The sequence below is a fragment of the Exophiala aquamarina genome, assembly GCF_000709125.1.
Source record: "Exophiala aquamarina CBS 119918 chromosome Unknown aczIA-supercont1.11, whole genome shotgun sequence".
NCBI lineage: Eukaryota > Fungi > Ascomycota > Eurotiomycetes > Chaetothyriales > Herpotrichiellaceae > Exophiala > Exophiala aquamarina.
This window is the reverse complement of record NW_013550577.1, coordinates 472,699-485,756: the sequence shown is the minus strand read 5'-3', so window position 1 is coordinate 485,756 and position 13,058 is coordinate 472,699. Positions and strand designations below refer to the sequence as shown.

Below are 13,058 nucleotides of genomic sequence, written 5' to 3'. Positions count from 1 at the left end.
CAACGATGCTGGCAGGAGTAATCCATCGAACCGAAAAGCATGTGAGGCGAGGCTCAAAGAACCATAGATATTAGCCGACTATGCTGAATGGCAGATTCATACCTTCCCGTGGACAAGAACATGATCGTGAGGCTAGAACCACTGCAGTGTCAGCTGGGAGCGGACCATTACAAGATCAAAATACGGCAAGACGTTGTACTGGTCATGAGCAAAGACTAAGAAGAACTGATCAAACTCGCGGCCGCTGCGACCTTCACTGTCCAGACACAGCCCTGGAGACTGGAGATCCATTTCTGGAAGAACATTGTCAAGGTTGACATATCGTTCCTTGACGGCTTACAGGACAATTCAGAGTGTGCATCCTGCCCTCACTAGTTGTGGGCCATGCGATAATTCGGATGAGCTTGCGGAAAATGGATAAGTTTTCGCGGGTGGCTGAACAATTCATGAGGTCCGATATTCGAATACTTAGTATTGCCTAGACATCAGCCAAATGATTGACTCGTACATGCTGTTTATTTTTATACAGCATTGGCAGTACACTGTCTTCCGAAATGTTTTTCTTGCTACCATTGACATTGTTGAGCCTGCCTCACCTACCACGCTGTCATCCCCGAGCAGGAATACACTCTTACCTGGTTCGCTCCTCTTCTTGACTAGTTAACTAGAACTGCTACATTAGCCATACATTCTACGCCTTTGCAGCAGCCTTCTTCAATTCATCAACTTTATTTTCCAAGACACATCCGATCGCTCTTTCGAGCAACACCACAAACACCGCCTGCATGTACGTCGTCTCCTCGTCTCTAACTAGCCGCTGACTGCTCAAGTTTCTTTCATGCAAGCCCATGTCCTTGACTTGATCCAGATTGACGTCACATTTGATGGTGTCCCTGAGGTCCTCTGCATCCTGGACCTCAATCCCCATCTGGCCCAGCGAATCAAGCGCCTTGCTGTCCGCATACGGCCAAAGCGCATCGCCCCAGCCATCAACACACTGCACTCTCCGGCAGAAGATCTCACCGCCCACGGTAGCCAGCCCTGGAACGGTGGACTTGATGTGTTCAATGACACCAGCGGGGCCTGAGTCGTTGGCTTCTTGGGCCAAAGCAAACATCGTTTCGGAGTCAGAATACGCCTGTCCGGTGCCGTAGAGGTACGAAGCAGTCTTCTGCCGATGATGCGTGCGTGCTTCTTCAAGAGCCTCCCACACGCGGTGTTCACCAGCGGAGGTGATTTCCTCGGGAGTGGTGAAGTTGAATGGGTCATTAAGAAGTGTACGGATGCTGCGCATGCCGATATTGTGGCTGAGCGGCTTGGACAGAAGATGCGCGCATACCAGGTGCTCGAACGGCGTGAATGATGCTGGCGACGAGAGTGAATACGACTTATATTTCGACGACGTTTTAGCGGCCGCAAGCTCTTCTTCAGGGAAACAGTAAGGAAGTGCTTTGGGTGAGAGCAAGAAGTTCAATAGCTTCTTAGGGCTGTCAGATGAAGAGTCCGCGTTCTGTCGTGCTGCTTTATTACTGGGTTGTGAGTTTGAAGTGTCCGTAGGTGGAGATTTACGCTTCTGGCCAGTATTGTTTTTGTCGGCGTCCCTGTTTGCTTCTTCTGCTTCGTTGGGCTTCCCGGCGGCGGCGTGGTTGTTTTCGTTTTCAGCTTCGCGTCCCACATCCTGATCTGTCTGCTCGGCTTTTGTGTCAGAAACAAAATCGAGGTCATCATCTTCCTCGTTGACCTGAGCTGCTCGTGTTATGGGAGGCATTGCGAGACCTTGAGCAACTACTGACGCAAAAGGATTCAAAATTGGGTGCTTGGTTCCATCTCACATTCTGAACTTACCCCCTTCTTATTGTACTTCGTCCCTGACTACGAAGGCGCGTGTCGTAGTGATTGCATCAAACCTCTCCATGTGCAAGTCATGACGTAACGGTAGATATTTCCATCACGGATTTCAGGTCAAGACTCCGCAAAGTTAATTCCCATCGGTTGAATTAGAGAAGTGATGCATAGATGCTGGACGACCACTCCATTTTTCAGGTACATTCCCACCTCGTAGGTGTGTTGTGCATCCTAACGCCGACGTTGGGAGGAGAACGGATGAGCCATCGTCCATTTCCTTTAGTGGGACGGGAGTGGCTTGATCTAGGCACACGGCAGGTGGCGCAAGGCACAGTCTGGCACGCGCTCCTTCGTGTAGATACGGTCCCGGGTACTGGGTTCAATATAACAGAGTTCACCAGTGGGTGTGCATTTTATTAAGTAGCTGGCATCACACGGTAAGCAAGATCTGTCTCACGGGGCATGCCTATCATCAAATGATGAGCTGTCCGTAGCTAATGTATGGTTTCAAATAGACAATCTTTTCCATCATCGGTTAGGCTGTTGAGAAAGAAAGTGCACCATCTAGCGCCTTTAAGGTGTGCTACCTGCCAAGACGGTAAGGGTGGCCCCCACGGGGCGGCACAAGGGGGAGATTTGCGAACGCCTATCAACGGGAGCACCGGAGCTGGAGAGGTGAGATAGATGTACTCGAACGAGGAGGGCGTGGGTTTGCCGGTTCAAGGCATTGTCAGGGGTATGCGGCACCAAGCAGCATGCGGTCGCGTTCGGCCGGGGCGAGCTCCAAGCTACAGAAAGCGGGGCATCCAAACATCGTGCTGTTAATGGTGGGTTTGTCGCCGCATCAATCGGGCAACATGCATGCGTGCGTAGTTCAGAGAGTAGATGAATCGACTACTTATTAGCCCCTCAAGCGCTATCATCAGTTGCCCTTTCCTTGATCGTGAGTGTGTGCTCCATCAAGCAAATGCGAATCTTCTACGTAGCCCCCGATAGTTCAAGATCGCATTCAAATTTCCTATCGCCCTCTTTACTACCGTGCGCATCACTCAGCAGGGTCAGTACGCTCATCGACGCGGTTTGTTGAGACGAGGCTGAGCGGTAAATCGAATTGCTTGCTGCCACAGACGAGTCTAACCACCAGCCTACACCCGGTGAATCCGCTCCCATGAACCACAAGTTCAATATCCCGGTCGTTCAGAACCTCTTCGCATACTATCACTGAACATGGCACCAATTGCTCGTAGTCTTCGATCAAAGGACTACACTGTAGCATGGATATCGGCCATACAGAAGGAGTATCTGATAGCCTGCGCTGTACTAGACGAAGAGCATAACCATCCAATAGATATCGGCAATGATGACAATTGTTATACCTTTGGCAGTATCGGGGAGCACAATGTGGTTGTTGCAAGCCTACCAATGGCCAGGATTGGCATCACTCAAGCAGGAATGCTTGCTACAGAGATGTTGCGAACATTCCCGAAGCTACGATTTGGGCTCATGATAGGCATTGCTGGAGGTGCGCCGACGTCTAAGAATGATATTAGGCTTGGTGATGTGGTTGTGAGTATCCCAGATGACCATAAACGCCTTGGGGGGGTTGTACACTATGGGTTCGGGGCCACAGATCAACGAAAGGGTTTTCAAAGGCGTGGAAATCTTAATGCACCACCAGAGGTCCTACTCAACGCGACAAACAAGCTCAAGACAAAGTACGACCGCCAAGGGCATTGCATCGATCATTTGATATCTTCGGTAATCGAACAACACTCCCCCCGGCTTGACAAGTATCAAAGACCCTCGGAAGAGACAGACGTGCTCTACAAGTCGACGTTTGTCCATCCAGAAGGAGCCAGTTGTTGCAGCGATGCCTGTTTTAAGGATGACCAAGCTAAGTTAGAACGGCCCACGCGACCCAACGACGTTGATGAGCCGGTCATCCACTACGGCACTATTGGCTCCGCAGATAACTTGATGAAGGATGCATCTCTTCGGGATCAATTGGCCTTGAGTGATGGTATCCTTTGCTTCGAAATGGAAGCGGCCGGACTCATGAATAGCGACTTGCGGTGCATCGTCGTTCGAGGTATTTGTGATTACTCCGACACACATAAGAATGATGACTGGCAAGAATACGCAGCGGCAGCTGCAGCGATGTATGCAAAGGAGCTGTTAGGTGTTGTACGTGCTTTGAAGAACCGTCGCGTTGGCACATTTGGTGTGACAAAACTCCTCACTGGCAACAAGCCTGGTAAGTTTTCACCATATCAAAGCATACATGAGCTGATAAAACTCCTAGATGTCTTAGACACTTTGAAGTATGAAGGTATGTTTGACAAACGAGAGTACTCGATGCCTGAGGCAATTTACTACCATGACTGGATCTGGGAAACAAATTTTCCGAAATGGCTGTCCACTACCGATCGACCATATTGGATCAATGGCAAACCAGGATCGGGGAAATCCAATCTAATGGCGTATCTCGCGCATTCCAGACAGACTATGGCTCAACTGAAGCAACGGGATCCAGCCTACTGGGTAGGACACTTCTATTTCGACTACCGAGCAGGGAAAAACTTGCCAAACAACATTATTGGGATGTACAGAACACTTCTTTACCAATTAGGCGACCACAACGAGAAAGTTAAGGAACGGTTGACCACTTTGCTGGAAGGTGGACGGCTTCGGGTTGACAATCAGCAAAATCTTCTCGACGCACTATGTGAAACCCTCGACCTGTCGGGATATAGGCTGTGCATTTTTCTCGACGGACTTGATGAGTTTGAAGGAGGTGTCATCGAGGTTGTCCACCTATGCAAGCTAATGATGCAACGAATACCCATCAAGTTCTGCCTAGCAAGCCGGCCCGACTCTCAACTCGCTAACACAATTGATTTGTGGGGACAACTCACGATGCAAGACCTCAACGAAGCCAGCATGAAGGAGTACATTGAACGTAAAGTGTCGCTAGCGAGTGCAACCAACTCTACCATCGAGTTACGATTTGATCCGAGACTGACAAAGTATTTGATACGCCGCGCCGAAGGCATTCTGCTATGGTTCAAATTGGTCGTTGACATGGTAGTTGAACAATTCGACCAAGGGGCTTCTAACAAGGACATTGTTGATCTTGTACAAGATGTCCCTGATACCCTTGACGAGGTCTACGAGCGGATTCTGGATATGATACCGCTACGTGACCGACCAGAGGCATCCTTGCTCCTGTTCCTCACAGGCAAGCTACAATCAATGTCCAAGTGGACCGAAGAAGGTATTGCATCCGACATGGATTTCTCAACAACAAATTTGGATCACTTCTGGGGGGCTTACGATTTCATATTGGATGATGTTGGGCAACAGCTCGCGACGTTCAGACTAGAGAGCCACGAGGAGCTACAAGCACGTACAAGGCAACTCTTGCAAGGCCTGGTGGAGTTTTCGCCTTCAAGGGGCGGGGCTACAATGATAGATCTTCTTGGAGAGACCGGATTGAGCGTCCGATACGTTCATGAAACGTTTTCTGCTTTTATTGGGAGAGAACGCTGGATCGAGCGATACCTCCCAGAAGTTATTGGAATTCGCTATTCACAGTCATTCTGGCTCGGGTTTTGTGCGAATCTGATCAAGCAGGCGGCTGATGACAATATGATTACACCGCAAATCATGGATTCCGCGAGAGAGGAGTTGAATATGTGGTTCGAAGCGTGGTCGTTGGGCGACACGAGAATCAGAACGTCTTCCAAAAAAGTGGTCCGCTGGTTCTCGCACCACGCGGTTCGCCCATACTCGGTTGTGATGGCTCTGCATCGAGAATTCTGCCCATTGCTACGTTCTGGCGAGCACAGCAGTGGGCTCTCCATGATCTTGGAGGGACTTGTGGTTGCAGGTGCACCTGACGTCGAATTTCCTACCGCCTGGAAACGCCGTCATGTCGTGATAAGGACGGCTGTCTTCCTTCTCCTCGACCTTGCAGTTATACATGAAGATACGGGACAATCATCATATCCCATTGTCTCACAAGCAATGCGTTGCCACTTGAATCCAATATTGGCCTATTGCGTCTTCATGAGTGGACGAGAGAGTATTGATAAGAAACTACTGACAAAGGTTCAAGGGGACAAGAAATTATTGCCAATCTTGGACGCCTACCTGGCGGTCAAAGTAGGCTTGGAGTACTATTTCCGTGACCGCCTAGCCGACTCGGCCATCTCGGAGCATCAACAGAACTTTTTGTTCAGAGCAATACTGTCACACCCCACCGCGGGTCAGGGAATCTCTGTGAGGGCAGTGACGGGATTTCTGAAATCTCTCGCAAGCTACGGGAGATTCCCGCGGCAAGATGATATTTGCTTTCTCTTGCGAAACACCAAGTGCTGGCAGACATCCTCAGATTTGGCCCTTGCACTCATGAACCACGTGGCGCCGGAAACGTCAGAGGAAGTTGGGAACGAGCCTTGTTGCCGGTCTTCAGGAGACAACGCCGGACTCCTCTTTCATTGGGCTCAGGTGACATGTGAGCCTTCTTGTCGGTGCGCTCGCGGCTCAGTTCGACCAACGACGGACTACAGCATGGTACTGCAACTCATACTGGTTCATGGCGGTAATTTGCACACTAACTGTTACCGGGGAGGGACAGTATTTCAGGCCCTTTTGGACCATTCCATTGAACCAAGAAGCGACCATGGCCCCTTCGACAGAAAGGCAAAATTCCTTGCTTTGGTTGAGCAAGGCTTGAATCCTACAATTCTCACTGCAAACGGAAAGGATGCACTTCAATATGCTATACACGTCTTCAACAGTGGCAGTTCCAGATCTGGGCTGCACGAGATTGATTCTATCATTGGTTATCTGCGATATTACGATGTATATTCTAGATGGCCAGAAGAAGAATATGAGACACTAGATTTCTGTCAGTCCGCCATTCAAGTTCAATGGGTACCTGAGACAGGGCGTCGGGAGGGAGACTCTCTTCAATCACGAGATTCAGCACAAGGGCCCGGACGGGAGTCAGCACAGGATACACCCCAAGAGTCGAGTGATTTGTACGGTGATGACGCCAGTGTTACATCTCCCGAGCCGGAGAGCGCCGTCCGCCGTCGAAGAACAGAAGTGAATGATACAGAACATTCACAAAACGAGGACCAAGGTACAGGAAGCTCTCCTGAACCCACAGCGCAGGCAGCTACGCGGCCACTGAGCGAAGATTTTAGCAAAAATGTAGGCAAAGTGGCAGATGCCGTGGAGGATCTGCTGAAAATCACCACTGCCGAAGCTACAGTGACCATGAATAAATGGAAGACATCTCTCACAAGTAATTGGAAGAAGCTGACGGATTAGCTTCGCTTCAATTTTGAAATTGGGGCTATTACTAGACCTCGTTACTGGGATAAACCACCTCATTAATCGTCCCGAACTCCTCCTTAATGGTTCTTACACTGACAAAGCGACTGAGCAAGGCTGCTGTGCCTGACTTGTCGTTCGTCCCGCTATCTCTGCTGCCTCCGAAGGGCTGCTGTGCCACGACACTGCCAGTACACTTGGTATTCAAATATAGCATCCCTGCAGAGTGACGCAGGGCATCTTGAGCTTGCCTGCTGGCAATCTGGTCGCGAGCGAAGATCGATCCGGTCAAGGCATACGTCGATGTCGAATTGACCATTTCGAGGATTTCTGCATATTTGTCGTCTGCGTATACATAGATGGAGAAGAGGGGGCCGAATAGCTCTCGCGTCATAAGCTCGTGTTTTGGATTCGTGGTGCGGTAAATCGTTGGGTGGACAAAGTAGCCCTCAGAGTCGTCTACTTTGCCGCCAACCAACAATTCAACTTCTGAGTCGGATTTCATTCGCTCAATCACGTCTGAGAGTCTGTCGAATGCTCGCCTGTGGATGACCGGGTTGACAAAGTTTTCGAACTGCTCTGGCTGTCCAACCTTTAGTTTCGACGTCTCCTCAACCAAGGCGTTCTTGAACTCGGGCCAGGCGGTTTCTGCGACGTACACACGACTACAGGCTGAACATTTTTGTCCCTGATACTCGAAAGCGGCTCGGATTGTGTTGAGTGCTGCATTTTTGACATCTGCTGATGAGTGAACCAGATGGAAGTTTTTCCCACCTGTTTCTCCAACGACTCGGGGGTACGAGTTAAATGTCCCCGCTGCTGTGGCCTTTCCGACCTTTCCTAAGAGTTCTCTGAAGACGGCGGTCGAGCCTATGTACGATAGCCCTGAGAATTCAGGTCTAGCAAGCACTGTATCGGTGATTTGTGCAGCGTCGCCTGGTACAAACTGTATCACGTCTTCAGGTAGGCCCGCTTCAATGAGGATCTTATGCAGAACCCAGGCTGAATGTAGTGCAGATGGCGAAGGTTTCCAGACAACGACGTTTCCCAGTAGTGCAACTGGGCCGACCAAAGTGGCCGCTAGAGCGGTGAAGTTGAAGGGGGCAATCGCATACACGAAACCCTCAAGCGCTCGATATTCCAGCTTGTTCCACGTCCCAGGCGTATGAATGGTGGGCTGCTGGGCGAATAACTTCCACGCCTGTTGAATATAATAGCGGAAGAAATCGACCGTCTCGCAGGCAGCATCGATCTCAGCCTGGAAGACGTTTTTGCCCTGGCCGAGCATGGTGGCGGCATTGATCGTCGCCCGGTATTTGCCTGTGATGAGCTCACAAGCACGCAAGAATATCGCGGCCCGATCTTCAAACGGCATGGCTTCCCATGCCGGCTTCGCCTTCAATGCCGCATCAATACATTTGTTGACGTCCGCGGGCGACGCGGCAGCATATTCTGCGACGATCTCGCGGAATGAAGAAGGGTTCTCCTGGGCGGTTGAAAATGTCTCGTTAATCTGGTAGAGACGATTTAGCATCTAGGAGAAAATGTAATGATAATTACTTTTCATTGAGACAACCTACCATCACACCATTGGCTTTGATTGGGATCTTGACTGGAAAGGTCGCCTTAAGGTCCTTGAGAGCTTGAGTGATCTCTGCCCGCTCAGGCGAACCTTTAGCATATGTTTTCTGGATGCATGGATCATCATGTCAGAACAGTATCTCAGTTCATCGATATTTAATTGGGGATCAATAATCCTGTTTTTGACTTACAACGCGCTCGTTCTCAAACTGAGGTGGATTCCACAGATACAGCGACCGCGCCTTCTGGACCTGTGCAAGCGGTTGATATTGTTGGATACATGTTCGTCGATGTCGTAGTGTAGCAGCACTGAGATTGCCCAGGAGTGACCGAGAAGTACTCATGACAGTCTGTTCACGCGGTGATTGTCAAGATGGTTAGCCTTGACACGATAATTAAATAGAATAGATATAGTGATATGTTGGGTTGATATGGAGCGCCTTCGTGTCCTAGGCTCTCACACACTACGCCCTACTGTACAGGCGTCAATCTCATACCTTCTTGAAGATAGAAGACGATAACCCCGCAATTCACCTAGCCTACTCCATGAGAATCGGTATATCTCATTTCCGACTAAAGATGTCGGCTTGCGCATTCCGACAAATTGCGGAGAAGGGCGCCTACCGATGCTGTGCAGGTACGGGATCGACATCAATAAGCCGACTGATATGTACGCACCGCCTTTGTTTCGATGTGAGTAGAGGTAGTGGGTGCCATTCGTTGATGTTGGATGATTAGAAGGCGTGAATGCATACTAGTTATTTATGCTTGCCACGGTAGTTCACTGCCTGTCTAGGAGCGCCTAGAACCAGTACGGCAGGACATGTGTTTACACTCTGGAGGCCAGGACTGCCTGATAGAGGATAGCCCATGTTTCTTGATAGTCTCGCAAATGGATTTCAGGGGATGTTGTGCTGCTTACGAGCAGGTACATGGGCGTTCTTTACTCATCCAGACGCGTTCTGAAGTGAAGGCAACTTGCGTAGGGAAGCAGAAACGATGTGATATCTGGGGCTCGGGGAAATAATGTTCCGGATCTCCCGTGGAGAAGTGAATGTCGAGGTATGCCTTCCCCATTTCGGATAATAAGCTGTCCTAGTTAGGCGATGTTGAGGTCCTTTGACAACCCAGCGAATAATTTTCAATGTGTTTGTTGCAGTTTCCCTATGACACGTTTGCCGTGATGTTATGGGGAGTGAAGGTCTTGGAAAGTGAAGTTTCGGCTTTTTTTGAAAGGTGTGGATGAGAAGATACATCTTTCCGGGTGAGCAAATTGGGAGCGCATAACTCAGGAATGCCAATGGATTGGAATGCCCAGCAGACAGTATTGATGTGTTCTGTCCCTAGATCCCACGCGTTTGCAGTAATTACAGTCATGTTGTCGCTAATTAGATGAAGGCGGGCTTGTTGATTCCCGGAATATCAATAATCCGACAATCTGAGATCAAAGCCGAAACCAGCCCGCTAGCCAGGCATTCCAGGGGAGTTTTCCTCCTTGCGGCTCCAGGGCAGAAGATCTTTCTCCAGGACTCCGCGAAGTCGATCATTTGAGAGGTGGTATTCACAATCCACCAGGCGGGTTTCAGCGAGCAATTCCGCGACGTGTTCACGACCAATAGCAACCCGCCATTATCGGCTTCCTCCAAACAGAATGGCCGGGCCGAGTGCCATCTGAAGATTTTTGTAGGCTCGCTGGTAATAATGCCGGTTGATCCCCGGAAACTCATGAGATCACTCGCTTCAGCAGGGCTGGGCAGTTCCTTTCATTTGCTCTGCTCTCCGCGGTACAGGGCGTCCTTAGACAAAACGTCCATATTGGTTTGATTTGGTGAATAGGCCTTGGTCTTGCATGGACGGGTCTTCTCTCATCCATTCTTCCCTGGATCCAGTTCCATAATCGGAGATCGAGCCATTTACTGCTCTGGTGACTGAGGAATCCCATGTCCGTATGACATCCTTTGAAAAGCGAAAAGCATCGCACATCTCTCGCAGAGTGGCCTGAATATATTTCAGTCATATTTAGATTTACAATTTTTCGTCCACCTCAGCCACAGCGTGGTCAACATTCCAGAGACGATGCAGATTAACCATAATGGCTCGGGTGGCAGTTCGACTATGGTCCTTGAACTTCCCAAAAGGTCCCTCCAACAAGAAAACACCAATAAACAGATCCGCGAAGCCGTCGAAGACACATCAGCAGGTGCTCTGCCACCCCCTACGACAGCTGTACCTCAACTACAAAAATGGAACTCACCCAGGATCAATGTGTGGCGTTGTTTTGCGACCTTTTACTCTTTTATCATTTTAGGGGCCAATGATGCCGCCTATGGTGCACTTATTCCTTATCTCGAAGAGTATTATAATATTAATTACACGATCATCTCATTGGTCTTTCTCAGTCCCATTGTGGGATATGCTACAGCGGCGCTTTTGAATAACCATATTCACACTGTGTACGGTCAGCGAGGTGTCGCTATTATCATGAGTATCTCACACCTAGTGGCATATGGTACGATAGAATTGGAATTTCCTATTTTGTTAGAGATCCTGACCGTGATAGTGGCAATTTGTGTCCATCCTCCCTACCCGGTCTTGGTGCTGGTATTTATCTTAGCGGGTTTTGGTAATGGGCTGGGTGATAGCGGATGGTATGCTTTAAATTTACACTTCACGTGTATTAAGCCGCTGATGACTATATAGGAACGCTTGGATCGGTGACATGGCCAATGCCAATGAAGTTCTCGGTTTTCTCCACGCCTTCTATGGCCTGGGGGCAGCAATCTCTCCGTTAGTCGCCACATCACTCATCACCAAAGCCGGCTGGCGATGGTATCAATTCTACTATCTGATGGCCGGTGGTGCAGCACTTGAGGTTGGTGTTCTAGTGAGCGCATTTTGGGAGGCCGATGGACGTGCATACCGAGCTGAACATCCAAATACAGCCGATGATGTTGACTCTGGGGCAAGCACACCAACTGAGGACTCATCTCCACAAGGCAACAAGAGACGTGGATTCCTCGCCAAAATCAGCCCTTTCGGCAAAAGGCCAAAGGGCGGCAAGAGCAAAACGGCCGAGGCGGTCAAAAACCCAGTCACGTTACTTGCATCTGTTTTCCTACTCATTTATGTCGGTATCGAGGTCAGCATCGGCGGGTGGATCGTCACCTTTATGCTTAATGTCCGGAAGGGATCTCCCTTTGCGTCCGGGATGGTCTCAACGGGATTCTGGCTAGGCATCACTGTCGGAAGGCTTATCCTGGGATTCGTTACAGCGCGGGTGTTCAAGACCGAAAAGCACGCCGTCGCAACCTACCTTATCCTCAGCATCGCCCTTCAATTGATGTTTTGGCTGATCCCCAACTTCTTCGTCAGTGCCGTTATGATCAGTCTAGTGGGATTCTTCCTCGCCCCGCTGTTCCCTGCCGCTGTTGTTGCTCTCACGAAGCTCCTCCCGAAGAAACTTCACGTCGCGGCTGTGGGCTTTGCAGCTGCCTTTGGAGCAAGTGGTGCCTGTGTCCTGCCTTTTGCGGTGGGTGCCATAGCGAATGCAGCCGGTGTCAAGGTTCTGCAGCCGATTATTCTTGCATCCCTCGTTTTGTGTTTGGCGGTCTGGCTTTTCATCCCAAAGCTGCCCAAGCAGAGAATGTCATGATTGGAACAAGATTAACGGCTAATAGCGATAATGATTGATGCCAAGTGGCAGGTAATCAATTAAACATACCTCAACCATATGTACACCGTATGCTTCATCGGGTACGAACTATGTGGGCTGCAGTCAAAGACAAGACATCTTTCAACCTTCAAGAATTCAGGGGGAAAGCTTGGCACGTGCAATCTCGCCTGGTGGGAATCTGCCCACTGCCGATGGGCCAATTGGTCCCACGAGATCTATTTCCACATGTCGCCATACTGCATGAAGGTAAAATGGTCATTTCAGAAACAGAATGGAAGCCGAAGAATCGTCCATGCACAACTATATATAGACGACGGGTGGGTTTTGTATCTGAGATGATCACTCGATGCCTGCTAAATTAAGATTCAATGCAAGTCATGGACGGGAGGCGTTGCGAGGTGGTGGAACACGAGGCTGGGCGGTTGAGGCGTCTGGATGGCAACCCTGTCTGATGATTTCGTTGTTCGTTGTGTGTGTGTGTGTGTTTGTAGAACTTGAGAGACAGGCAGAGAGGAGTACATAGGGAGGCCATATGGAGGCAATAAGGACAGTGTGTCTCCTCTGGCACGACCGTGAGGCACCAGGCAGCGCTAGTCTACAGTTGGCCTAGTGCATA

At 49.8% G+C, this 13,058-nt stretch overlaps 4 protein-coding genes across 4 annotated transcripts; 2 read left to right on the top strand and 2 right to left on the bottom strand.

Annotated features, from left to right (window-relative positions):
* Positions 1-691: 691 nt before the first annotated feature.
* On the bottom strand, positions 692-1,768 carry A1O9_09870 (uncharacterized protein; the record flags this gene model as incomplete). Its single annotated transcript, XM_013401211.1, has 1 exon — positions 692-1,768. One exon carries the CDS (start codon positions 1,766-1,768, stop codon positions 692-694), a length of 1,077 nt encoding a protein of 358 aa, XP_013256665.1.
* Positions 1,769-3,072: 1,304 nt separating this feature from the next.
* Positions 3,073-7,185, top strand: A1O9_09869 (uncharacterized protein; the record flags this gene model as incomplete). The annotated part of the gene is made up of 1 exon (XM_013401210.1): positions 3,073-7,185. One exon carries the CDS (start codon positions 3,073-3,075, stop codon positions 7,183-7,185), a length of 4,113 nt encoding a protein of 1,370 aa, XP_013256664.1.
* Positions 7,186-7,216: 31 nt separating this feature from the next.
* On the bottom strand, positions 7,217-9,113 carry A1O9_09868 (1-pyrroline-5-carboxylate dehydrogenase; the record flags this gene model as incomplete). The annotated part of the gene is made up of 3 exons (XM_013401209.1): positions 7,217-8,701; positions 8,769-8,876; positions 8,961-9,113. 3 exons carry the CDS (start codon positions 9,111-9,113, stop codon positions 7,217-7,219), a joined length of 1,746 nt encoding a protein of 581 aa, XP_013256663.1.
* Positions 9,114-10,845: 1,732 nt separating this feature from the next.
* A1O9_09867 (uncharacterized protein) lies at positions 10,846-12,421 on the top strand (the record flags this gene model as incomplete). The annotated part of the gene is made up of 3 exons (XM_013401208.1): positions 10,846-11,278; positions 11,330-11,417; positions 11,470-12,421. 3 exons carry the CDS (start codon positions 10,846-10,848, stop codon positions 12,419-12,421), a joined length of 1,473 nt encoding a protein of 490 aa, XP_013256662.1.
* Between the last annotated feature and the right edge of the window lie 637 nt (positions 12,422-13,058).